The sequence below is a fragment of the Nymphalis io genome, chromosome Z (assembly GCF_905147045.1).
Source record: "Nymphalis io chromosome Z, ilAglIoxx1.1, whole genome shotgun sequence".
NCBI classification, from domain to species: domain Eukaryota; kingdom Metazoa; phylum Arthropoda; class Insecta; order Lepidoptera; family Nymphalidae; genus Nymphalis; species Nymphalis io.
This window is the reverse complement of record NC_065918.1, coordinates 9425438-9453161: the sequence shown is the minus strand read 5'-3', so window position 1 is coordinate 9453161 and position 27724 is coordinate 9425438. Positions and strand designations below refer to the sequence as shown.

At 28.7% G+C, this 27724-nt stretch overlaps 4 protein-coding genes across 8 annotated transcripts in view; 3 read left to right on the top strand and 1 right to left on the bottom strand.

Annotated features, from left to right (window-relative positions):
* LOC126780394 (uncharacterized) overlaps positions 1-14648 on the bottom strand; it is a 154676-nt gene extending 140028 nt beyond the window's left edge. Inside the window, exons 1-2 of one of the 2 annotated variants that reach the window (XR_007670491.1) lie at positions 14376-14648; positions 12945-14285 (exon numbers count right to left, since the gene is read on the bottom strand). Coding sequence is in view for 1 of the 2 variants with exons in the window: in XM_050504861.1 (XP_050360818.1) it covers positions 13704-14222 (519 nt within the window). In the remaining variant the exon portion in view is untranslated. Of the gene's footprint in view, positions 1-12033; positions 14286-14375 lie in introns of those variants that run through there. The other variant, XM_050504861.1, reaches the window with a different exon arrangement.
* Positions 252-8446, top strand: LOC126780386 (importin-7). Its single transcript, XM_050504847.1, has 14 exons — positions 252-431; positions 911-1462; positions 1543-1727; positions 1816-1989; positions 2137-2282; positions 2356-3159; positions 3231-3454; positions 4071-4247; positions 4330-4466; positions 5544-5746; positions 6050-6189; positions 6309-6420; positions 6660-6803; positions 7199-8446. The coding sequence occupies exons 1-14, from the start codon at positions 348-350 to the stop codon at positions 7252-7254; spliced, it is 3138 nt and encodes a 1045-aa protein (XP_050360804.1). The 5' UTR covers positions 252-347; the 3' UTR covers positions 7255-8446.
* A 425-nt stretch (positions 14649-15073) lies between the features above and the next one.
* Positions 15074-25771, top strand: LOC126780395 (uncharacterized). 2 transcript variants are annotated; one of them, XM_050504862.1, is made up of 10 exons: positions 15074-15196; positions 15720-15761; positions 19608-20829; positions 20945-21085; positions 21553-21825; positions 21927-22015; positions 22337-22483; positions 22578-22846; positions 23107-23483; positions 23585-25771. In XM_050504862.1, exons 2-10 carry the CDS (start codon positions 15751-15753, stop codon positions 23789-23791), a joined length of 2736 nt encoding a protein of 911 aa, XP_050360819.1. In that variant the 5' UTR covers positions 15074-15196; positions 15720-15750; the 3' UTR covers positions 23792-25771. The 2 variants fall into 2 exon arrangements, with proteins under 2 accessions (XP_050360819.1, XP_050360820.1); XM_050504863.1 differs by having other exon boundaries at positions 15081-15119.
* Positions 25772-26144: 373 nt separating this feature from the next.
* On the top strand, positions 26145-27489 carry LOC126780405 (succinate dehydrogenase assembly factor 3, mitochondrial). Of its 3 annotated transcripts, none has more exons than XM_050504881.1 (3): positions 26145-26194; positions 26549-26772; positions 26902-27489. In XM_050504881.1, the coding sequence occupies exons 2-3, from the start codon at positions 26596-26598 to the stop codon at positions 27106-27108; spliced, it is 384 nt and encodes a 127-aa protein (XP_050360838.1). In that variant the 5' UTR covers positions 26145-26194; positions 26549-26595; the 3' UTR covers positions 27109-27489. The 3 variants fall into 3 exon arrangements, with proteins under 3 accessions (XP_050360838.1, XP_050360836.1, XP_050360837.1); XM_050504879.1 differs by having other exon boundaries at positions 26163-26309; positions 26902-27355; XM_050504880.1 differs by lacking the exon at positions 26145-26194 and adding an exon at positions 26402-26467.
* The last annotated feature ends 235 nt before the right edge of the window (positions 27490-27724 follow it).

The following is a 27724-nucleotide window of genomic DNA, read 5'->3' as shown; positions in this document are numbered from 1 at the left end:
TATATTTATAGCATTAAATATACGTAATATATAATACGTAAATAAGAAAATAAAGTTATTGTAAATTTAACTTACAAAAAATTTGTATAAATTCTCAAAATTTTTTGAATTAATATTCTACTAATATAAATATGTGCTAACACCTACGTAATTTTTTTAATATTATCTGGAATTTGTGCTACAAAGTGTAGTTCCATGTTTATATTTTCTCTAAATCACGTGACCTATCTTCTAAACTAACCATAGACAAACTGTCTTTTCTATCCACGCCCGGCGGTAGCGGCTCATGTCCTCTATTGAAATTTGAAATATAATTAAATAAAAAGTTTGATGTTAATCACGAAAACATGGACACCAGAAAGCTGACGGAAATACTGCGCGCTACCATTGACCCAAATCAGAGACAGCAAGCAGAAGAACAGCTCTCTCAGGTACATCGCATATTGTCATCCACATGCTCGAAAAATTTACAATGGGACCAATTTGCACAGTTTATTAGTAACTATGATATACAGTTATGCTCATGCCTCCTTAATTTTTATAGACAATAGCATGCCGCGCTACTTTAATTTCTTTAAATAATTTTATCCTTTAGATAAGTACGTTATTTAGTTGTTTTATACATCGTATGTAATGTATAACCTGGAAGATTCTCGATTTGACACTTTGCATATGGCATACACCGCTATAATATATGAGAATGATTTTTTTATAACCACTCCTCACGAACATTTAGATAATGAAGGACTGACTACATTTGAATTTATATTATACTAAAAATAGATAAAAAATTTAGATCTGCCTGTAGATTAAAATCTTACATGAGAATAATGTATACAAATATTTAAGAGATACTAAAAAGTTTTTATGTAACTATATAGATAATTAAATTCATGAATTAATATTTCAGATACACAAAATAATTGGATTTGCGCCTACATTGCTACAAGGTGTTATGCTACATGAGGTTTCAATACCAGTGCGTCAAGCTGGAGTTGTTTACTTAAAGAACATGATTACATCTGGATGGCAAGAAAAGGAACCAGAGGATGGGGAGCCAATACCATTTAGCATTCATGAACAAGATCGTGCAATGATCAGAGATATGATAGTAGATGCTATTGTCCAGGCACCTGATATTATAAGAGTACAACTGTGTGTTTGTCTTAAGACCATAATTAAAAATGATTTCCCATCACGATGGACTCAAATTGTTGACAAAATACACATATATTTACAAAATCATGAACCAAATAGTTGGATGGGAGCTCTATTGTGTCTATACCAACTGATCAAAAGCTATGAATATCACACAGCAGAAAAAAGAGTTCCACTCATTGAAGCCATGAACTTGTTATTACCAATGATGTACAATCTAATTGTAAATCTTCAGGCTGACCAATCTATGGAATCTGTTCTGATACAGAAACAAATACTCAAATGCTTTTATGGCTTAATAAAAGTAAATCTACTTTTGTTATTAATTTATATTATTAAAGTAAAGTTATATTTCAAATATTTTTATAATGTTTCTATTTATAGTACATTTTGCCTTTGGACTTGATTACGAAGGAAATTTTTACCAAGTGGATGGAAGTTCTGAGATCAGTAATGGAGCAGCCTGTACCAGATAGCTCTCTGGAGGTTGATGATGATGAACGTATGGAACTGCCCTGGTGGAAATGCAAAAAATGGGCTGTACATACATTATATCGTTTATTTGAAAGGTAAACTAAAATAAAATCTTAAAATTATAATACTTTAAAAATGATCTTTAATTTATGCAAATTTGTTTTTACTATTTTCTTTTCATAGATATGGTAGCCCAGTTAATGCACGTGATGAATATGCTCAGTTTGCTGAATGGTACTTAACTACATTCACGGGAGGTATTTTAGAGGTTTTGCTTCGAGTACTGGATCAATACAGAAACAAACTTTATGTATCACCAAGGGTTTTGCAACAAACTATCAGTTACATAGATCAATGGTAAGTTTAATATAAATAATACATTTTATCTGGAATGTTAGGTATGTTTATTAATATAAAAAAATTGTAATATATAATATATAAAATATAAAAATATATATAATATATAAATATAATATAAAATATAATATATAAAAATGTTCGCAGTGTGAGCCATGCACATTCCTGGAAATTATTGAAGCCACACATGTTTGCAATCATACAAGATGTGCTATTTCCACTTATGTCTTATTCTGAGGCTGATGAAGAGCTTTGGTTCACTGATCCTCATGAGTATATACGTATTAAATTTGGTAAGCTTTCTGTTTTTATCTTTCAATTACTTTTTTAAAATCAGTTTTTTTTAAAATGAATGTTTTATTTCAGACATATTTGAAGATTTTGTGTCACCTGTAACAGCAGCACAAACATTACTCATATCTTGCTGTAAAAAAAGAAAAGATATGTTAGAGCGAACAATGCACCTCTGCATGCAAGTTTTAACAAGTCAAAGTGGGGAATATGGACCAAGGCAAAGAGATGGAGCCCTACATATGGTTGGAACATTAAATGACATCCTGATTAAGAAAAAATTCTACAAAGAAGAAATTGATTCTCTTCTTAGTCAATATGTTTTTCCTGAATTCCACAGTCAGTTAGGTTACATGAGAGCTAGAGCTTGTTGGGTTCTACATTGTTTTGCTAGTGTTAGATTCAAGAGTGAACCTCTATTGATAGAGGCTGTTCGATACACTGTTAATGCACTACTTAATGATGCAGAGTTACCTGTTAAGGTAGAAGCAGCTATAGCCCTCCAAATGCTTTTAACATCCCAGGAAAAAGTGCACAAATTATTGGAACCTCAAGTTAAGGCTGTGACAACAGAATTGCTACAGGTTATCAGAGAAACTGAAAATGATAACATAGCAAATGTCCTTCAAAAGATTGTACCATTATACACAGAGCAGTTAATGCCTATGGCCTATGAAATTACAGATCACTTAGCAACAACCTTTAGCAAAGTTATTGAAACAGATTCTGGAACAGATGAAAAGGCAATCACAGCTATGGGTCTTCTAAACACAATGCAAACAGTGCTAAATGTAATGGAAGATAATCCTGAAATAATGGCACAATTAGAAAAGACAGTTTTGCGAGTCATTGGACATATTCTACATCACAATATAATAGGTAACTTTTTCACAATTTTGATGAGTGATCATCTTGTGTCTGTACATTTCTCACTTATAATAAAATTTCAGAATACTATGAAGAAGCTATGACTTTATTGTGCAATTTAACTGCAAAAACAATATCAGAAGACATGTGGAAAGTTTTGGAGATGTTGTATCAAGTTTTCGAAAAAGAGGGTTTTGATTACTTCACAGACATGATGCCTGTACTTCACAATTACATCACTGTTGATACTAATGCATTCCTGTCCAATGAGAATCACATTCTAGCTATGTTTAATATGGTCAAAGCGGTAAGTTCATCGAAAGTCTGTTGTATTTTAGTAGTATTAATAAAAATATTTATTATTATAAGTTACTTGTTAATACAACCGAATGCAGTGCGAGTGCAATCTTTTGTGTGATGCAAAGAAAATTAATTAAAATATTAACATTTCATCATTTTAATACTGGAAGTAAATTTTCAATGAATATAGTTATCAATATTTCATTTGGGTGCAATGCGAAATGCTAATCAAAGAAGTACCTATATTTTTCTTTATCTATGTTCACTGCATATTCAGATAATATGAGCTTGATTGGCGGTGGCTAATATACAAGTTGTCTATAAACCTTGAGATGTATCAATGTCAAATCAATTTGTCTGATTTTCTTTTAATGATGCATATTTAATCAGATGATATGTTTATTAGTATACATTTCAAAAGTTTTATTTAAGAATTGAATGATGACAATTTATGATTGTATAGTTTTTTTAAACAATAATATTGGCAAAATTGCAAGTGAATGTTTTGTTGCTGTTGCAATGTATTTCAGCTTTCTTGATTAGATTAGGTTTAAATATTTATATCACTATGTAAACAAGGCATTTTCATGTAAGTAAAGTTTTGAAAACTTCATTTTTATCAGGTACTTAACTCAGATGCAGAAGATGAATCGGAGGTATATGCAGCAAAACTTCTTGAAGTTATAGTGCTTCAATGTTCAGGGAAGATAGATAATTGTCTTCCATCATTTGTGGAACTAGTTCTGAGCAGACTTACGAGGAAAGTCAAAACATCCGAACTTAGAACTATGTTGCTACAGGTACTTTCAATATTACAATTTATAGCATAATATTTTAATGTTTATTAAGAATTGTTTTAATAAAAAACTAATTTGTTATTAGGTACTGATAGCCATCTTGTACTGCAATCCACATCTGCTGTTCACCATTCTTAATAAACTTCAAGAGTCTGTTCCTAATGCATCTATCACACAACACTTCATTAAACAGTGGATACATGATACAGACTGCTTCATGGGGTATGTATTTCTAATCCTACTTTCAATAACCAATATTACGATAATATATTTATAAATAGCAATATATATATATATATATATAGGAGGCCTTAGTCCAGCAGTGGGACGTTAACAGGTTGTTACTGACTTACTGAAATCAGCCTTTTAATGTCCCACTGCTGGGCTAAGGCCTACTCTCCCTTTTGTGGAGAAGGTTTGGAACTTATTCCACCACGCTGCTCCAATGCAGGTTGGTAGAATACACATGTGGCTGAATTTTAATGAAATTAGACACATGCAGGTTTCCTCACGATGTTTTCCTTCACCGTCAAGCAAGATATGAATTACAACATTTAGCACATGAAAATTCAGTTGTGCTTGCCCGGGTTTGAACCCACAATCATCGGTTAAGATTCACGCGTTCTAACCACTAGGCCATCTCGGCTTGATTGCAAATGTTACTGCATAATACTAAAGTATTTATGGCCTCTTCCTATGTACACTTGTATAGCTTATCAGAATTCAAATTTGATGGCACAGACATTTCTTTTTATTATATTTATCTGTTGTCCGAAAAATTACTTTAACAAAATATTTAATGAATAGTATCTCTATAAATGTTAATTATTGTAAGAAAAAAGAAAAATTTGAATAATCTTATAATTATTTTTATTACTTCTTAAATTAATTTATTAATAATTGAGTTTTAATAAAACCTTAGAATGAATACAGCAATGGTCACTTAATTTACCTTCACCCAGTTTTATTTTTTTCCAGGTATTTTAACTGTAAATCTAAAGCTTGTATTCTATTAATCAATATAATGACAATACTAGTTTTTTTTTTTCGACATACATACATCCAACATAATTAAGGATATTATATACAGATTAAAATAAAAAAAAAGTCGAAAAACTTATTTAAGAATTTGAAATATTTTTTAAGTAAAAATTAATTATTTTTTATACCATACTGTTTGTACAGATACACATATTAATAAACAATAGTTACTCAAATTTACAACTAAGTAGGAATAATATAATCACAAATTGAATCTATGCAGTAAAATGCAATAGTTATTTTATTCTTCTGTTACAGTTTACACGATAGAAAGTTATGTGTGCTTGGTATATGCACTTTGCTCGAGATGGGACCACAGAGACCCAATCTTGATGAAATTTTGCCTAAAATTCTTCCCTCATGTTTGGTACTGTTTGATGGCTTAAAACGGGCATATGAAGCCAGAGCCGAAGCCGATGATGACACATCTTCAGAAGAAGATGATGGAGATGAAGACGAAGGTAAAAATTTGCTTAAAGTATATTTTGTTATCAATATTTTAAAAAAAATATCATTTGAATTTTTGACCTATATTTTTCCCCCAACACTGTTATGGTTACAAATGTTTCCAATAAAACAGTACAAGAATGTTTCTAACCTATCTATAATACAGAATAATAGCAAAACAAGTTAAACTTATTATGCAAAAACTCTTCCTTCTTTTATGTTTCATATTTATAGAGTCAAGACATTTCGTTATATGAAACACTGCATTGAAACAATATATTTTTAATATCAGGTTTATATTTTCTTTTTTTTTACAGAAGTGCTTTCTAGTGACGATGATGATATTGATCAAATGAACAATGAATATTTGGAAAATCTTGCTAGACAAGCAACGAAAAATAGTGCACAACAAGGCATCAATCTAACTGCTAAGATTGAAGAATATGAAAGTGATGATGTAAGTAAATAAGTGAAAAGATTTTTTTTATATTATTATAGGTAAATGGTTTATTTTAGTATCCAATAATTAGATTTTAATGAAATGCTTATTATATTTTTTGTTTTGTTTTTAATCAGGATGATGACGACTTTGAGCCAGACGAGACAGCTATTGAATGTTACACCACGCCTCTTGACGAGAAAGATTGCGTTGTCGATGAATATATCAAATTTAAATTAACATTGTCAGGTAAGATATTGAATCAAAAAACAAAATTTTAAGATTACTCAAAATTTTTTTTCATGTTATTAATTTGACACTTCACATTTTAGAATATTGTCTCTACTTGATTTGTCTGTATAGTAAGTCTTGCAAACGAATTTGATCTTATCTGAAATGTAACGATTATATTGTGAGCAGGCAAAATTGCACCAAGATTGATTTTGAAATTGTCACAAATGACCACAGCATGTTCTTTTATCTAACAGCTTTATCAACCAGTGAACCAGCGCTTTATCATGCACTGACAAGTGTGTTGACTGAGGAGCAACAGAAACAGTTGAACACTGTGTTTGTATTAGCTGATCAGCGTAAGGCCCAACAAGACAGCAGACGCATTGAACAAAGCGGTGGTATGTATATTCATGGATTAAGCTCTTATCTTTAAACTATTTAAAATCAGCAAATATAATCATCGCTTTTTAGTAATGTAATAAAACTATTTCTTATATATTTCTGATTGAGTAATAGATACTAACAATTTGTTTTTACTCAATGTCCTGATTAATTGTACTGATTGATTGTCTATTAAATAAAGATATTATATTCTTGAAATATTTCTGCAAATTAATACATTTTCACAAGCTCTACTCAACTAATTTCAAATATAATGTGTAAAAATGTAATGTGCCGATACCAAATTATAATAATATTGTTTAGTTGATAACTTCAATCAATATTCTCAAAACTTTTTCTTTTTTCATGTTAAATTTAAAATTTAAATCCTACTAAAACTTATTTGTTTCAGGTTATTCATTTACTGTTCCTGCACAAGTACCAACTACATTCAAGTTTGGTTCATAAATAATTTTAAATAATATATCAATGCAATTATTTAAATCATCGGTGAAAATAAACTGTAGATCATTAATGATATTAGTAAACCCACACACACACACTAGTTACTTATAAATCTATTTCAAAGTAAAAAATATTAAGTTAATGTAATGGTCAATGACCTTCACCCTGTGACATGAGTATGCTATAGTCTATTAGTGTGTAGAATGCCGATAATATTAGTTAGGGAGCTGGCTTTGTACGGTTCCATTTTAATTTCAAAGTGTTTTTCTAGAGGGTTTTTACACCTGTGTTCATTAAAAAGGCTTTTGTATTATTGAATTAAAAATCGCAACTTTTTATTTTGTTTGTCACTTATGAAATAATTTAAAGGTTCTATAGATACCGAATTTACAAAAAGTAATTATCAAGATTGTTTCTTTTTTATTATTACTATAATTATAAAATATAAAAAAATATATATGAAATTATTTTTTTTTTTCGTCGTTATCCTTAAAATATCGTCTTCTTCAAGAAACGATCTATGTTACGATTTATACTCTGTATCACGAACATTCGTTTTACTAAAAACAGAGTAATATAATGTGATTTCTTTCATCACAAATCTTGTGTCTTATATTTGAAACAGGAAATGAGGTAATAATATAGTTTACGGCATTTTTTTTGCTTAAATTGTGTTGTACTTTATAAGAATGATCGAATCGTTGTATAACACCATATAGCTAACGATGGGTATACTGTTTATGTAAATTGTATATCTTTTAGATTTGTGTTCTGTTCTGCCTTGTACAACTTAAATATCAGATATAGATAAATTAAATTTGGTGATTAGTTACGCTATTTATACTGTTCCTTAAATCTAACGTTTATGTACATAGTATACTGCGTCCAGATCCCTAGCTATATAAAACGCAATCCGAAAAAATGTATATGTCATACAACTAAATTGAATAACACTTATAATTTCATATTTTTACATTTGTAAAGCTTATTCATTAATTCCTAAATCATTTGATTGAGTAATTTTATTTTAGAATCTGATAGATGATGAAATCATTGAGAAATATTGCCTAATATCAAGGGATTATACATAATGTATTTCACGATATGTCAATAAATATAAGCAATGTTAGTTAAATGTATTGCTATTTAATACGAATTTTACGCAATGCCTTTTAATTTTTCTATTACTTTATAGGTGTCGTAGTTTTATTGTATTATATATATATATATATATATATATATATATATATATATATATATATATATATATATATATATATAAAAGTAACTAAAAAGTAATACCTAGTTATGACAAGTACCAAATTAACGTTTAACAACTTTGTAATTTCTTTAGTCTTTCTCAATTCGGAACTAGCATTCTTAATGCAAATAGACTATTAGAAGAAATTTAAGAACGATATATCAGTAGCACGAAATACTACTAAGAAGACCTATTATTAATATGGGTATTATTATAATGGTGTCACAGGAATATAAAATTCGGGTTTATTTTAACTGTTGATTTAGAAATTCGTTAATAACTACAAGATTTTGTTTACCTCGCTGTTGTTGTTCTCGAGCTTGTACTGATTTTGATAACATTTATATCAAGAATTTGCTTTGAAATATGCAACACTATACATTAGACAACTTGCATACACTATATATACTTGGACTTCCCTAAAACCTTTTGAATTTTTTTTTATTTCGTATTATATAAAATAATGTTATATTACTTGAAATGACAGAATTATGAAAAAATGGAGAAATTATACGTGATTTATATAAACAGTTGTTACGTAAAAAACATAAGTCAACTGTGTACGTGGAACACAGTAACATTGTAACATTGAAGTTGTATGCAACATCTAATCGGTTATATTTTCTATGACTATGAGTATCTTAATCTATTCAGGCCTAAAATCATACGAACCTAAAATTACCCTTACTAGTTTAACGATATTAGTAAAAAAAGCAGATTATAAATTAAATTCTAAAAATAATTATCAGTTTCATGCTATGTATAGAAAATATAGTAAGAAATATTTTAACAAAAAACTTAATTTAAAAAAAAAATCGAGACTAAATAACGACTTAAGTAGTTAATTTTAATAACAGCAATAAATATTTATAAAATTATATATTACATTTAATCTTTAAACTAAATAGTTTTGAGACACGATTTTTTAGGTATATTTAAAACATTTGTCATTTAGATTGTTCATGGCAATGTCTAACTATGATCATTCTCAACGTTCATATTTTGTTCTGAACATGTTAATACGGAATTCGGAACTTTTTACATCGAAATAAATGTTATGAGAGTTACATTGTAGGTTTACATTAAAAAAAAATTGACGCGCCATGTCTGTAATTAAGGGGAAGTTTCCAAAACACGACTATCTCTATGTCCAAAGACCATGGTTAAAATGAAATTAATTAAATGCATGCTAATAACATCGTGACGTATTTTCTTCTCTTGAACGACATATATATTGTAATAAATGAGGCAGTAGTTACTCTTGTAAATTTAATATTGGAAACTAGTTGCATGTATAATTTTTAGTCACATATTTTCGATATTATATTGAATATTTGCAAACATATGTACTTTTATTTTTGTTTATTTTTATTATACGAAATATAAGCAAAGTATAAATAGGTACATAAGTAATGATCTATGTGGAAACTTGTGTTGGTTTAAGGAATTAAAGTTGCTTACTGTTTGTGATGTATAAATTTATATATAAGTATAAAAAAAACAATGCTAGTGATCTGGTTATATATATTTATGCGTATTTAATATGTAATAAAAAAAGCTAAAAAAGAAGCAGTATCAAGTTGATGAGAAAAAATAAAAAAACATATTGAGTTTGAAGTTTGATCATTAATTTAAAAAAAATCATTATCAAAAATCGTTTAGTTTTGCTGTAGGTGCTTCATTTAGTAGAAATGATACAAAGTCCATATAATTAATAATGTGCTACCAACTTCCAGAATAATTAGGACTTCGAAATGTGTGTGTTTTAGCAATAATCAACTGTCTATGGTAGATGTACTTTTTATGTGAGAATAATATTCATAATAGTTGTACTGATATTCATTTTTTTAAAACATCATTTAAATATTGCTTATTTGTTTGTCGAGATTGTAAGAACATCATCAATGGAATGGCGAAATTATTTCATTATGTATTTTCGTGTGATATTTCGAGTCCCTAATTTTAAGGTATCAGTTGCTTGTCGTTTATTGCAATATACATTATTTATCATTGCGTATATATAAACTTGAGATTGCTTAAAGGAAAATTGTTAAAAATATCCATTGATTATTGTGATTTTTTATGTTCTTAGATTTTGATTTTTTTTTTTCATGATCCGAACATCTAATTTTTTGTGATGTTTAAAACTGTGTAAATTGTCTAATATTAACTTCAATAAACTGCTTTGACGTATATAATAATGTAATTATTGCTATCATCCAATTAATATTTCAATCAAATAATATATACTTATTATTTCTACTTAGTATTTTTATTGCTACGTTACAGTTATTTTTTATTTAAAAATGGTATTAGGGATATAATTAATTTTAAAAAAGTATTCTTTCGTTAAGGTATATTCTAACTATGGAAAATAGTTTTTAAATTGCTTATACCAAACTTCCATAAATCGCTTCAAACCAAACCATTAGATTTATTATAATAACCGTGTTTTTACATTAGTAACATAATATATACCATACATACCCTTATCAAAATACTGATGACTTTTCCTTTATCAACTAAGTATTAATTTAACCTTAGCAATATACTACTATGATATTTTACATTATGAAAATCTATTAATTATTATTTGTAGATAATATTATATTAATATTCTAAATGGCTGCTTAGATGTAACATAATAACAAAATCATCCTTATTTTTTATATTTAGCTTCTTATTTCATTCTTGAAATATTTATTTAATTTAAAGTGATGAACTTTCACACATTTGTTATCTACAAAATCTAGTGCATTTATAAAATTAAATTCTTATAAACCTTCAATTCCTTCAATATAACTTTCAATTCCTTCATGATAAACTGATATCAATTTTTGTACTTTCTTAATAATTGATTTGTACCCATTGAATGAATAAATGCGTTATTACGTCACACTTAGCAGCTATAACTAATGGCTATTAAAGAAAATGGCATTACTTCATAAAAACCTTTGCTCCAAGTCACAAAAAAGTGTTTATGAACGATATTTTATTGTAATCCGAGCATACCAACGTATAGACGTATACCTATATAAATGCAATGTAGGCAACGGACCGCCTCTTATAGAATACAAAGACGTGATGGTTTTATGTAATGGTGTGCAATGTAAAACAAATCAATATTTTGTTTAGGTACTTATACTCTAACAACTCTAGTATATTTTGTTTAAAGTATTTCGACAAACTGCTATTATAGATAATATAATACGTACCTACGTAAAATAATATCATTTTATGCAACTAAAAACCTTATAAGGAATTATTTAATCATAGAATGGATGTCCAAGTTTAGTATTATCTACTGATCATCTCAGATATCTGATAAATCCCGAGAAAGCAAAATGCTACAGTCACATTTCTGTTTCGTATATGGATGGGTAAACAAAATATGAAAGGATATCAACTTTCATTTTCCACGAATGTTTATTTTGAGATAAATTTCAACAAAAAATTGAATTGAATAAACTGAAAAATCTTTAAGATAAGTTAGGGCATTATTTATCAATAAAACCAATATGTATCAGGGACAGTTTATTTTGGAATATACATAATACATCAAGTAATGCAGCCACCATTTAACTAAACCCCATTCCTTTATGCATAGCTTGAGAACTATTCATAATTTTTATTTAAATTAGAAAATATCCTTGACATAACATTTGTACACAAATAGTTATTTAAATACGATATATTTATACAAAGTGATATATTATGGAAGATATAATTTAAAGATATTATGTCTTAAGAAATATCTTAATAAGTAAATATTTACTATGGGTTTCAAATATTTAATGATAACAAAAAAATACACTTCTATAAAGAAAGACTTCTACAGAAGTAAGCTATATGGTTCTTAGTATGTATTGAAATTCAATAAATGTAATTATTTAAAAAATATTTTGTAATGTAACATGAACAAAAGAACTATGTGTCACAAAAGGCACCCTTGGTGATTGCAAAATAGCAGTGTACATCTTAAAGTTAGCCTTATAAATGATTTTTACAACCTAACTATTGTAGCAAAAAACCAACAAATGAAAATTACTTACTACTACATAAATAGTAATAAATAAGTTTTAAGTACATTACCATTTTTTAATACATTTATATTGAAGTCAACTAAAGTTAGAGCATGGCCTACTTGGTGGTAGGACTTTTTTTTTTTTTTTTATAGAATAGGAAGGCGGACGAGCATATGGGCCACCTGATGGTAAGTGGTCACCAACACTCTTAGACATTAGCATTGTAAGAAATGTCAACCATCACTTACATATCCAATGCGCCACCAACCTTGGGAACTAAGATTTTATGTCCCTTGTGCCTGTAATTACACTGGCTCACTCACCCTTCAAACCGGAACACAACAATATCAAGTATTGCTGTTTTGCGGTAGAATATCTGATGAGTGGGTGGTACCTACCCAGACGACCTTGCACAAAGCCCTACCACCAGTAAACTATGTACAACCTACCTATTCTATCATTAAACAGCAATACTTAGTATTGTTGTGTTCTGGTTTGAAGTGTGCATGAGAAATTGTATCTACAAGCAAAAGGGACATGACACCTTAGTTTCCAAGGTTAGTGTTGCATTGGCTCATTTGCCAGTCTGCCTGACTATAGAATAAAATAAATAAATGTTAATGTAATGATTGTGTAAAATTAATTGTTTTAAATCATTTGTCCTACATTTCAATGGGTTTAAGGAAATAATGTTGAGAAAAAGGTTTTTCCTTAGACACATCTATATAACTATTTATATTTCATTCTATGGTTTATAATCATATGTTTTTTAAATATATATCATGATAGTACATGATATACATATGAAATTATGATTTTAACAGCAATTATTCATAAGCAAATACAATATTAACTGTATATAATTGTAGTACATAAATTTACTTCATATACATTGATTTCAATATGAAATTGATTTACAGAAAACTTTTTTTTTTACTTGTGATTCTTAGTTAAAAAATACTATATGTTATAGTATTATTATGAATGTAAAAATTAACAAATTTCCAATTTTTAAACATTTTTTAAATTTATGACTCACATTACACTATACAACAAATCAATAATTTTTTTTAAAACTAGTAATAAAAGTTCCATACTTAAAATAAATTATTAACAACAAATTATTTTAAATTTACATATTTCAAATGTATAGAAAATTAAATAGACTAAATTGCTAATCCCCTAAGATAATCATATCTGTATCTTCTTTTGGCCTGTATCTGCCCTATTTTAGATACCATGTCACTATCACGGCACAAGCCACAAAATGTGCTGGTTATAACATGAAAAGGACTTCTGTAATATAAATTTGGCTCTTTTAAATTTTTATTTTTTTTGTGGCACCTTACATGTAACAATGTTTCAAGCAACATTAAAATGACACAAACAAGGCTGGGAAATATCATAAGAGTAGGTATAATGAGAAACAATCTAGGGCTTGTTGTATTTGCTCCAGCTAAAATATTCTCTTTAAGAGCTTGAAATTTCTTAGACTTATTTATATATCCTTTTGGGAATTTAAAAAACGTATTTTTCGTATGTTTGGTGGAAAATATAGAAGGAATTTTGTTCAGTATAGAATGCTCTCCTGTTTCATTATTGATTTGATACGTGATAACTTCTCCAGTCTCATCATCACAACAGAATCGTTTGTGTTTTACCATGTTATTTGCATTAATTTCCATTTATTTTAATTTTATATAAACGTCGTTTATAACAATGTAAATATAAAATTATATGATCGGTTCCTGTAAATAAAATTTAATTAAATAGAAACCGAGTTTTTTCATTTTTACATATGATTAAGGCTATTAGATAAAATATTAATTAAATTATACCTTTGATTTCTGAAACAAATATCCGTCACAAATAGGTTTCAATTTTGCACCGCCATCTTCTAATTTCACTTTTTTTTTCACCTTTTCCGGCGTGTATCTACGCTATTTGAGCGCAAAATATTCTGCCAATGTCACGTATAAAATAGATGACACATATGATATGAGATTATTCGATTTCAAATTTTGAATCGTTTTAAAGATGAGTGAAATCTATGTAATTTTACTGTACATATCTAGACTAATTTCTCATTATTAACTTACTTACCAAAGACTACGTTATGGACTTATCAGAAAAACGACAGCAGTAGTCACAGAAAAAAAATGCTACGGCCTACGCTACACTAGAGTAGCACTTCCCTTATTAGATAAAATATAATCACTACATTCGACTGGTTAATAATATAGAAAGTATAAAACCAACCAACTCTGAAAATATTTTACATAAAGATTAATAAGGTACATCACAAAAATTAGTAAGTTCAAATTTAAAGCCATAATACACCACGCAAAAATCTTTGAAACCCTTGCTCTGTACTTAGTCTAGAACACTTAAAAATTATTGTGAATAGCGATAATTTGTTTATTTAAAAAATGCTGTTTATTCGGTCAATGAATATTTTTATTATTGTATAGTATTGCCATATGACAAAATCTAGAGGAATAAAAATTCGATAAAAATTGAATGACTCCCTCCTTTTCCCTTGCTTGCTTGCCTACAAAGCTAGTTAAATGGAGGTTTGATCGGTAATGTCACGTTGAATTAATACCTAATTACATTTTGTGTGTTGAGGATACCTCTCTTCTCAGAAGATAAATTACATGTGGGTTTATTTATTGCTTAGACCGATGTATAGCATAAGTATCTTGTAATTCATGAAAAATCTATACTTAATGTTTACTACAGTGTGCATTATACACAACCATATTTAAAAAAAAATGTGAATCGATTTGTATTCTATAAATTTTTGTTATTTCATAAATAATACGCCTTGCAAAGAGCCGTCATTAGTTGATTATATAGTAAAATATTTCAATGGATTATAATTTATACTTTGAAACAATAATAAAATAATGCATACCTTAGTTATACATTCGTATACTATTCAAAAACTATAATATTGAAAAGGATACACAGACGAACTTGTATTTTTAGTGAATTACATATTAAACAAATTTAACAATAGTTATACCTGTAATTATCAAAAAGCTATTCCAACCGATTTAGTTGCTTAATTTCGTTCACATATACAAGAATCAATAACAACCACATAAATAATTAGTGAATCACAGCTTCAAACCAAATTACCTTTTAAAAGTTTGAAATAAAACATCACATTGTTGCAGATTTGGCTGCAGATTTACTTTAACAAATATCATGGGAAACGAGTAAGTAGATGATGCTGTATTTATTTTTTAATTGTACAATCTTCTTAGAATCTGTACTCTACATACTTTGTTGCTTTAATTGAAATAGTATTTATCTGATATTAATTCTTATTAATTTTTTATATACAGTCGAAACTGAATAAGTGAGAACTGGCTAAGCGAGAAAACTCTTTAAGTGAGAGTAATTGCCTGTTCCCGTCATTCTTAGACTCTAAAACCTCTATGTATGGGAAACAGAAGCCTCTGTAAAAAGTTGTGGATGCTCAGATATTTGTGCTTGGACCTCTATAACTGAGACTGCTTCTTATTTATAACTCTATAAGCAACTTTTGCGCATGTGTGCACACTTGAAATTACTATTTATTTATGTTCATGTACATAAGTGGTAAGAACCACAACCAGTGGTAAGAACGCGTGAATCTTAACTGATGAACGTGGGTTCAAACCCGGGCAAGCACCTCTGAATTTACATGTGCTTAATTTCTGTTATAATTCATCTCGTGCTTTTCGGTGAAGGAAAACATCGTGAGGAAACCTGCATGTGTCTAATTTCATCGAAATTCTGCCACATGTGTATTCTACCAACCCACACTGGAGCAGCGTGGTGGAATAAGCTCCAAACCTTCTCCTCAAAAAAGGGAGAGGAGGCCTTAACCCAGCAGTGGGATATTTACAGGCTGTTACTGTACATAAGTCAATTTCTTTAAATTGTACAATGATCTAACATTTTGGGGAAGTTAGGTACTTACATTGTCTTTGTGCACATTTGATAATTGAAAATTTAAATGTACTAGAGAAGATACACAAGTTTTTTGAATACTTGTTGGTTGGTAATAAGACAATATTAGTCTAAAATTTATGAATTAGAAAAGCATGTAGAAAATGTAAAAACAAAAAATAGAAAAAAAAAACAGATTTTTTGTGAGTGTAAGATATATTGTTTTCTTGTTATGAGTAAAATTTGTGTTATATAATATATTTATACAATTAATCACTGCATATTTGCTGTATTTTATTTAACCTCTATGAGTGATAATTGTCATTTCTGTACTCTTACAAACCAGAAACTCGGGTAAGTGAGTAACCTCCATAAGCGAGAAAGAGATTGCAGTCCTTTAAAAGTGACGAGCCAGTTGTGGTTGGTGGACGCTTGCCTTTCACGCCGAAGGTTGTGGGTTCGATTCCCACGCAGGACAGATATTTGTGTGCATGAACATGTCTATTTGTCCTGAGTCTGGGTGTAATTATCTATACAAATATGTATTTACAAAAGAAAAATAGTATATGTAGTATATCAGTTGTCTGGTTTCCATAGTACAAGCTCTGTACAAGCTTAATTTGGAATCAGATGGCCGTGTGTGAAAAATGTCCCAGGATTACATTATTATTAAAACCTCACTTATCCAGGTTCGACTCTATAGAATAACTTTATTTATTTTGTTTTTTTTTCTACCAGTTTGAATATAACTGTTATATCTTCAGCAGGGGCTAGAACGACAAGGGCACATATTTGATTACCATAATACTTATTGCAATGGTAAATGCTATGTAGATACCATAGAATTTTTTTATTAATATGCATTATCTTCTAAATGGACTATGAATTTTCTTGTTATTCTTAAACCAGCTGAAATTATGTGTAATGTAGATTAAGTGGCTTCTAATTTTGAAGTTTTACTTGAAGATATTAATGTAACAGACACAACAGACATAACATCTAAATTACCCAGGTTTGTGGCGCATTGATGATGTAAGAATTTGGTTAAAATTTTTAGTGGATGCAAAGCAAATATTGAGTTTGAATTAAGACAAGCACAGATTTTCCCTCCTGGCTGTCTGTCTCTGGTTCATTTAATTATTAAAATCTAAATAATATATAGATAGGGTTCAAATAATTTAGTAAAATAGAAAAATTGAAGTGAGATTTAATTGATTACTATGTGATATTATTTGGCATTTAAGATAAACATGATTATGATATGATATAAGTTTCATATACAATACTAAATATAATATGGTATTGAGTGCCAATTATCAATATTGATTCAAATTTAGTTTATATTTTAGAATTTAAATTATTTTTTAAAATCTTTCTTTATAATATAATTGGTATGATGATGGCTGATGGTGACTGCTCAACACTGCCCATAGACGTAGGTTCTGTAAGAAATATTAACTACTTGTTACTAGGACATTGCATCACTAACCGTAAGAAAACAACACTAATTATTTCTTTTCGGTGGTACAATACGTTATATGGGCCCACCCAAATGGGCTTGTACAAAGCTCTACGACCAAGTAAAAGTTATAATTTATTTCATGTTTTTTTTTGATACACTATAATTTTGGTTAGAAAAAAAATCTATTTTGACATATGAATATTTTTGTGGAATAGTTTTTATTAATAGTCTAGGTCAAAAAGACAAAATAAATTTTAATGAAATTTACATAGGTACTTTATTACTTTTTGATATTAAGCCTAGCATTAACAGCATTCTTATCAGAAAATTAAAAAGGAATTAATCTAATAAACATTATACCAATGGGCACAATCTGGTATGATACTGGTAGGTTAATATCATTTAAAAATAATGGTAAAATAAACTAATAATGTAAAGGAAAAATAAAAGATTTATTGAAATTAGTTTTCTGTTGCCAATATTAATTAGTACTACTGCCATTTAAGTTCTTTTTCTTTCTTTCTATTCTTCTGGCGCATATCTGTACTACTAGTTTCGCACAATATTTTGTCCTAGTAACATTTAATAAAAAAGTTAAGTAGTAGATTAAGCGGTTCCTGATTTTGAAGTTTTAATTGAAGATATTAATGTAACAGATACAACGGACATAACATCTTAATTGGGTAATACATCAATGTAAGGGATTTGGTTAAATTTTTTAGTTGTAATGTCTATGGGTCATCAGACTATTATACTACTACTACTGTCTATTATAAAGAAAAAATATTAATATTTTTCTCGCAATTAATTTAATTAAATATTTTGTGTACTAGTGTTGGGAAGCATATTATGTTTGCTGGACATAGAATGTTAAGGAGATGGTGATCCATCTCCTTAACATTCAATGATTTATATAAAGTATCTTGAAATTTTGAATTAAATTAAAAATGTATGGCACCTAAGTAGGAACCGCAAATGGAGCTATCTTTAATCATTTTTTGCTAATTAAACAAGAGTACTGAATATATTATGAAACAAACCTAACATATCATATAAATGGCTTTGTTTATAGAATAATTTATTTTCTTATTTGATTATTTTCTTAATATTTGTGTCTACGTAATAATTCGTTTTTAGTGAGAAAAATATTTCAACATCTGAATACAAAAAGCTAAGTCCAGTAGTATTGGAAAGTAACAATTATTAATCTTCTATATACTCTTTTTACAGATTTTCTTTAAATGTCATAGTGTTGTGATTATTTTCTCATTATCCATTTCTATATATAATTTGAAAGACATTGTCACGTCAATTCAATGTAGCTACTTTAAATAATAAGCTTCTTCTATTTTCAATGATAAGTTACTACCCCATTTTAAAATATCTCCGAACTTAAAAACCACATCGACAGACGTATTTATTAAAAAGTTTTAAGCTATGAATTCAATTTTTTCTATTAATATTTGTATTGAGCTTATCAATAAACATAAAGCAAGAGACCGGTAGGTAAAAATCTGATATTGTTTCTTAGCAGTCTTTTTTTTAATTTTAACGCTATATATAACATTACAGAAATGAGAAATGTTTTTTAAACAAAAAGGAAGAAAAAGAAGCATTATCGCGTACTTTAGTAAGTAAATCTTTTATTTATTTATGGTTGTTTCAGATCTAAACTTGACTTAGAAAATTCGCAAAATGGTGATGACGAAAGTAAGAAAAAGAAAAAAAGTAAGAAACACAAGAAGCGTAGAAGAACATCCGAGGATAATGAAGAAAAGGGTTATAAGAAGAAAAAGAAGTCCAAGAAAGGAAAATACAAAAGTCCTAAACCGGAAAGTGAAACATCACTTTCCGATGTATCAGACTTAATAAAAAAGTCTAAGGCATGTAAGCCTAAAAGAAACGATTCACCTCTGGAAACTCCAATAAAATATTCAGTCAAAACGGTAAAACCAAAAAATGGTGATGGACCTGCTGAAGAACGAAGTAGCAGTAGTACTGTTAATCAGAAAATAAGCGAGACTTTAGAAATTTTATCATCAAATTCAGAAGATGAAAATTATCAAGAAGATTGCGCTAGTCCAGAATTAACAATGATTGAGGACGACCTTAATCTGGAAGAATTAATGAAACAGAAAGAGTTATTACAAGCTCGCTTGGTCGCATATAGTTCTGATAGAAGCGATGATGAGGCTCGTAAAGAATCTATAATAAATAAGGTTTTTTCCTTAAATGACGAAGAAATCAAGACTCCTACGTATAAAAAAGATAAAGGTATTCGTGATATTGAATTAAAAATGATGAGTAAACATAAAATCTTAACTACGCCTGTTAAAGGTCGATCTTCGGAAAAAGACAAACCGAAAACCAAACGTCAAGGAGAAGATTTAAGAGAAATACTTAATAGGGAAAGTAGAAAGGAAGTCGACAAAAGAATAGAAGTAAAGGAACGTGAACGAAAAGACCGCGAGCGTCGTAAACTTGAGGCGAATAAAGAAAGAGAACGTGAACGTGAAAAGGAGAGAGAAAGAGATCGCGAGAAAGAAAGAGTGCGAGAGCGAGATAGGGTCAGAGAACGGGAGCGAGACCGAGATAGGGAGAGAGAACGGGATAAAGATCGAGAGAGAGAGAGAGAGAAGAAACGAGAGAGGGATCGTGAGAGAGACCGAAATAGAGATCGTGATTTAGATGTTCGTCAATCAGAAATACGAAGAAGGGAAAGAGAACCAGTGCGTAGCTGGCGCTCAAGAGATCGATCAACAATATCACGTCGCGATAGGAGGTATTCAGATCGTGATCGCAGGTCACGAGATCGTAGCAGAGATAGATACAGACCACGATCGCGAGACAAATATAGACCTGATCAAAGAGATTATAGGGGTAATAATGTAAGTATTGTCTTAAGGTATATAATTTAATTACTCTCCTTTTACAAATCACAAGTCCTTTAGACATATATAGTATATATTTACATTTTTTATGACAAATAGTATATTTTTTCAGACTTCATCTAATGAAGTTGCCCAAATAGTACCAAGCTCTAGTGACGAAGAACTTGATATATCTATTAATACTGATGATGAGGAAGAATCTGAAGAACAAATCATTGAAAGAAGAAGGAAGCAACGAGAACAGCTTTTGAAGGTACACCTTTATGGTGAAAAGCTTTTTCCCTCATATCACATCTATATTTTAATATTTCATCATTGTTATTTTTCGCAATTTTTTGACGTTTGTAACTTTTATCATAGCTTTTAACATTATGAGCTAATTTGTCTATAACTACACAAGTAATTCAGCCAGAAATATAAAATATTGCTACAATATCATATGAAAAAAAACATTATCTAAATCTATACTAACTTTCATTCTAAAAATAGAAACAGGAAATAGTTAAAACGAAATGGATTTTATTTAAAAAAAAGTGTTTCGATATTTTACTTTGAATATATTTTATATTTGCAGTATTTTTCTTGTTGAAAGTTAAAAACTTTATTTTTTGTTTTTAAAAGTAAAGTACAGGCAAAACCACACACTACTCTTATTTTAGTATATTTGCTGATTGGAGTGTAGGGACATGTATAAATATATACAAATATATAATTTTGCAGAGATTGGGCTGTCACAATAGTGGTAATTCTAATACAGAGCAAACTAATGTAACTCTTCCTGGTAAAGTTGAGTCTACAACAATTGATATTAAAAAATCAAAGGAACCATCTACCACAGTGTCTGTTCCCTCCAAAGCTGATAGCAAAATTGAATTCAAATTGGAGAAAAGCAATGTGAGGAATACGTCCAAAAGTACAGTCAATTTGGATAAATCATGTAAAAAGAACGAATGGGATATGTTTGCAGATCAAGACAATTTTGGTAGTGTAGATGTAAGTAAATTAAAGTCTATTATTTAATATATAATCATATTAAAAAATAAATACTATTTTTTATAAGCAAGTTATTCATTAAACCTTTATTTTATTTGTAGACTCCAACTGCTGGAAAACCTCGAAGTAAGAATGCGCTAGAAAATCCATCGCTTACCGATAACTGGGATGACGCAGAAGGATATTACAGGTAATTTCTTCATTGTAATAGTAATACTATTCTTGTTTTGGAGAAGGTTTGGAGCTTATTTCACTACGCTGCTACAATGCAGGTTGGTGGAATAAACACGTGGCAGAATTTCAGTGAAATTAAGCACATGCAGATTTCCCCACGATGTTTTCTTTCACCGTCAAGTACGAGATGAATTATAAACACAAATTAAGTAAATGAAAATATAGTGGTGCTTGCAATATTGTGGTTTACATCCACGATCATTGGTTAAGATTCACACGTTCTAACCACTAAACCATTTCGACTTTTTAACAATATATTTCATTAATAAAACTGCAGGGTCCGAATTGGTGAAAGTTTGGATAACAGGTACACTGTTTATGGCTACACTGGTCAAGGTGTGTTTTCAAACGTGGTGCGTGCTCGTGACCAAGCTCGTGGCAACATAGATGTTGCGGTCAAGATTATTAGAAATAACGAGATTATGTAAGTTTTTTATGTAGTAATATTTCAATTAAATTTCTTTTACTATTTTGCAATGTATTTATTGATATAAATATTATTTTTGATTTTTTTTCAGGCATAAAACAGGCTTAAGAGAATTGGAAATCTTAAAGCGCTTAAATGACGCAGATCCTGATGACAAATTTCATTGCTTGCGTCTTTTCCGACACTTTTTCCACAAACGACATCTTTGCATGGTTATGGAACCTCTTTCAATGAACTTGAGAGAGATTTTAAAGAAATATGGAAAAAATGGTGGTGTACATATTAAAGCTGTAAGAAGTTATACACAACAAATTCTGCTAGCTTTAAAATTGTTGAAAAAGACGGGGATAGTTCATGCTGGTTAGTAATATTATAATTTCCTTCCACCTTCAAATAACTTTTACAATACACATAGAATTGATCTCTATAAGTATTTGTGGTTTTTTACTGATTTCATTCCTTTTTTTAGTTTAGGTAAAGCGAAAATATTATTTTATTATTAATATTAAAATTATGATATAACAAAGCAACATTCTCAATCCTATCTTTCTAAATTAAGAGGGGTTATTTTTACCTCATTGCAATACATATTTAGTAGTTTTAATTTTTTTTTATTTCAGATATAAAACCTGACAATATACTGGTAAATGACAGTAAATTATTGCTGAAACTCTGTGATTTTGGAGCTGCCGCACATGTAACAGACAATGACATTACACCATATCTTGTTTCACGATTTTATCGAGCTCCAGAAATTATTCTAGGAGTGCCATATGATTATGGTATTGATATGTGGTCAACTGCTTGTACCATATATGAATTATCGACAGGAAAAATTATGTTCAGTGGCAAATCTAATAATGAAATGTTAAAGTATTTTATGGACTTAAAAGGAAAAATACCAAACAAAATAATAAAAAAGGGTAATTTTAAGGACCAACATTTTGATGGGAATTGTAACTTTCTATATCATGAATTGGACAAGATCACAGAAAGGGTAAGTTATTCACAAAGTGTGATAAATTATGATAAAAAAATTCTTTTCTTTTTTGACTATTTTCTTAGTTCAAGTCCATAATGCTCATTTATTTATTTTAGGAGAAAATTGTAATTATGTCAAGTATAAAGCCCACACGCGACTTACAAACGGAATTAGCACCTCCACACCATCGCCTACCGGCCCCAGAAGCTAAAAAAATCTCACAGCTCAAAGATTTGCTTGAAAGAATGATTATGCTTGATCCAGCAAAACGTGCATCCGTGAATCATTGTCTGGCTCATCCTTTTATTCAAGAAAAAATTTAATCTTCCTGCGGCAAGGGAACTGGCAAGCATTTATATATAAATGCTCAAGTTTCGTATTGATATAGATTAAAGTTTAGATCAATATGAAACAATTTAATTCAGTTAATTAAAGTCCTACTTTGCTGCGTTTTTTAGTTATAGTGCTTCAAATTTGTAAAAATAAAAAAGGTCTTAACATTTTTAAAGTGCTATCATTTGATAATGATATTAAAGTTATTAATGTTTGCCATAATATTAATAAATCATATAGAAAATTTATGTTGGCCAGATCCCTACCCAGCCACTAAATAAGTTTTAAAATATGTAAACATTTTTGACAATTGTATAAATTGTCTCAAATTTAAAATATTGTATAATTTACTCCACGTGAAGTTTTAAATTTATTTTTGTGTATATATTAAATTTAAAGTTTGTAACATGTATCTGTCATGTTCTATAACATTGATTGGTTTTAATGTACATATAAACATTAAACACGTAATTATTAAATTATTTTATTTAGGTTTAAATCTAAGTGTAAATGCACACACTTTCAACACCCTTTCAGATTTTAAATGTATATTTATTAGTTTATCAATGTTTATAGTACATTCATTCTTAAAAAAATATAATATAGTTTAATACAAGTTTTTGTTTTGATGGTTCAAAAGGGTTATATTACTAATTATAACAAAAAAAACTTGTAAAAGAAAAAATCTATTTTAAAACTTAGCTCAAAGACATTTTTGATGAAGCTGACCTATTAGTTTTTGTATTTTACAATTATTCTATTTTAATTAATAATAATAAGAACTGATACATTAAGAACTAAGAAATTTCTAAGTGTTGTGACTTTTTCTTTTATTTTCATAATAGTAGTTTAGGTACTCATTGAAAGCTATCCCCCTGTAAAAAATGTAGCTTTATTATTTTCGACAATTAAATTGTAAGATTAAGTTTATTGACTGTAAGCATGGGTGCATTTAAAGGTTTTTCAATGTTGTATTTAAAAAACAATTTTTAATGTATTTTTATCATTATATTTAATCAATCCACATTTTGTCCTCAATCCCAGAAAGAATATTTGTCTGCTACCATTTGAAAGTATGTAATCAATCGTATCACATGCAATTTTTATGATGTGCAGTTCTAAACTGGGTTATAACATTTAGTGTAACAGATTTTAATCTTAGGGTATATCTTAAAATTACTATCATTTAGATCAATAAGACCAGGTAGAAAGAACTATTTATCTTATCTGCCCTTCTATTTTCAAACATACACGAAAAAAACGAGTTTTAAACTTTTGCTCATGATGAACACATATTAGTGTAAACAAATAAAAATTTCATACGAGCTGCACCATTGCCATGAGTGTGCCGCGACGGAGCCGCGAATTCATTAAGTGGGAATAGTAAGAACATCGATTACATTACCGCACCGTTGCATGCGAAACTGTTTCTCTTTATAGTTTTCAGTCTTTTCCAACTTTATCCGATTTTATCCAACAACACCTCCCTCTCTTACATTAAATTAATCAGTAAATCACAATCTTTTCCATAACGATATTTATTTACGAAGTGTACCAGAGGCGGGTCGACACCGACGAGACAGCGGTCTGGCTCATATGCGGTTTGTATTTGTTTACACTAGCTAGCTGTTCTGCGTCGCATCGACTACGGCTCGTGGACAGGAAGCCTTAATGGTCGGCATCTCAGTATAGGAAGCTTATATACTCATTGTATACCTATACTCTATAATTATTATATTTGTGAAAGTAGCAAAAAACCAGTGTTAGTTATGTGTGGAAATTCGTGGTTAAAGTTTCCATTTACAAAATTATTCGACCCCACGAATCAATGTTTAAATTACTATTCATGACTAAATTTATTTTATTCCAATTAAATTATTGCATTAACAGAATGAAGCAGAATAAAATAAGATTAGTCATGACACTGTGCCAATGTATTTTAAACTTGAATAAAAATTATAATTAAATAAGCGTATAAGGCTTTTACCTTTTTTTAATCTTAATTATTAATTCAAGCAATTCCAAAAAATATGTGAAACCATTTTAGGTCTCATAAAATTTGAAAAAGACTAATATTTTTTATCCGTATTTACCAAATATTAGCTTATATCATAACTTGATTGAATCATTTACAGAAAATTAACAATACACTTACAATTTTAAACGACATGCAGTAGAAAATCACAATTATTTCAGAATAATTTGGCTTAAATTAAATTAGATTTTAATTTTTTTCTGTAATCAGGCCAAGGTGTATTTATTTATTAAACCACTACATTTTTGGCTGGTCTGTATTCTGTTCTGTCAGTTGTCACTTTGATAGTTATTATGTCAAATCGTCAATCACGTACTCTAGTACTTAGTAGGTACCTTGTTAATATGAACACTGAGATGTCAGTATTGTAATATTTATAATGATTTCTTAATAGGTCGTAGGTTCATTATAAATGAAGAAACCAAAATTACTATCTCATTTTATACTATAGTTTCTGAATATCCGTGATTAAGGTAAAATAAAAATACGTTATCCATTGATTGTACAAAGAAGTACAGGAATGACATAATAAAATATTTTTATACTTAATTCCTATCCAAACAGTATTAATTTTTTTTTGTTAAAAATTAATTTGGTAATTGGTAAATTCGTAAAATTACTTCAAACTTGAGTATGCTGCTTTTTTAATATATTTATTTTTGTATGTATTATTTAATAAGTAATTTTAACAATATAATTTTTCTGATTACAGATTTCTTCATTTACGAATCATCATCATAAAAATTCGCTTTTTGAAATATGTCTGCTGCAAATCATGTATCACGCGTTCGTACACTATATAAACTCATTTTTCGTTTGCATCGAGCGTTACCTGCTGAACTACGGATATTGGGCGATAATTATGCAAGAGAAGAATTTAAGCGACATAAAAACTGTAACCCCCAAGAAGCTAACATTTTCCTCAATGAGTGGACAGTATGTATATATTATATTACTTAAGTTAGTTTTCTTGTATTTTATACATAAATCAAATATTATGAAAAACCTTTCAAAAGGAAATATTTAAAGTAGAACATTTATTTTTATGTCATGTTTAATTTTTAGGATTATGCAATAAATTTGGCAAGACAAACAAAGCCTCTGCATCAGGCCAAAAGAAAAACTGTGGGAAAATATCTGGATCCTAAAATGTTAGATTATATGACTGATGAACAGTTGGTACAGTTATATGAGTTACATAAAGCAACATCCCTGAAATCTAATGATTCTAACCAAATAAATATATCCAACAAAGATAGTACTGAAAGATAGTGAAATATTTTTTTTAATTACCTTCTAATATGTTTTTTAAAAAGCATTTTGTTATTTTTATTAAAATGTATAAAAATAGTATTAAAATTTCTAAAATAATATAAACAAGCATTCAAAACTTCATTGTTTATATTAAAATAATGACAAAACTTGTTTATAATGCTATGGCAACAGGATTTGTTGTATTTTATTTTAATAGTTATTATTTTGTAGAAATATTTTGCTTTTGCAATTCAATAAAAAAATAGTTGTATTATTCTATAGCTGGTGAAAATTTGAACATTTAAACTAGAATAGAATCTTAAATTATAGAAAGCTTTGTTAATAATTTCTAATTCATAATTTGAGTGTAAGTCTTTATGTGGCACTTAATATTACAATGTTTCTTAAGATGTATAAAACCGAATGCATTCTTAATTTTATTAACATTATTTCTTTACTTGCAAGGCACTGTAATTTGCAATGCATATATTTGTTGACTTACTTGATATATAATTTTAAAGAAGATGATGAATTGATTAATAAATATACATTTTAAAATAAAAAGTTTACAAAAGTTAATAATTATGTTTGGAAATATATATAGTTTTAATCTGCATTGCGATGTTTTATTTGG

Bases quoted from the DNA above. Each gene is read 5' to 3' on its own strand.
- LOC126780386 (XM_050504847.1), top strand. From the start codon at position 348: ATGGACACCAGAAAGCTGACGGAAATACTGCGCGCTACCATTGACCCA. The intron at 4,248-4,329 runs GTACTTTCAATA...ATTTGTTATTAG, and splicing joins TTAGAACTATGTTGCTACAG to GTACTGATAGCCATCTTGTA. The intron at 6,804-7,198 runs GTATGTATATTC...TATTTGTTTCAG, and splicing joins ACGCATTGAACAAAGCGGTG to GTTATTCATTTACTGTTCCT.
- LOC126780395 (XM_050504862.1), top strand. The intron at 21,086-21,552 runs GTACACCTTTAT...ATAATTTTGCAG, and splicing joins AACGAGAACAGCTTTTGAAG to AGATTGGGCTGTCACAATAG. The intron at 22,847-23,106 runs GTTAGTAATATT...TTTTTATTTCAG, and splicing joins GACGGGGATAGTTCATGCTG to ATATAAAACCTGACAATATA.
- LOC126780405 (XM_050504881.1), top strand. From the start codon at position 26,596: ATGTCTGCTGCAAATCATGTATCACGCGTTCGTACACTATATAAACTC. The intron at 26,773-26,901 runs GTATGTATATAT...TTTAATTTTTAG, and splicing joins TTTTCCTCAATGAGTGGACA to GATTATGCAATAAATTTGGC.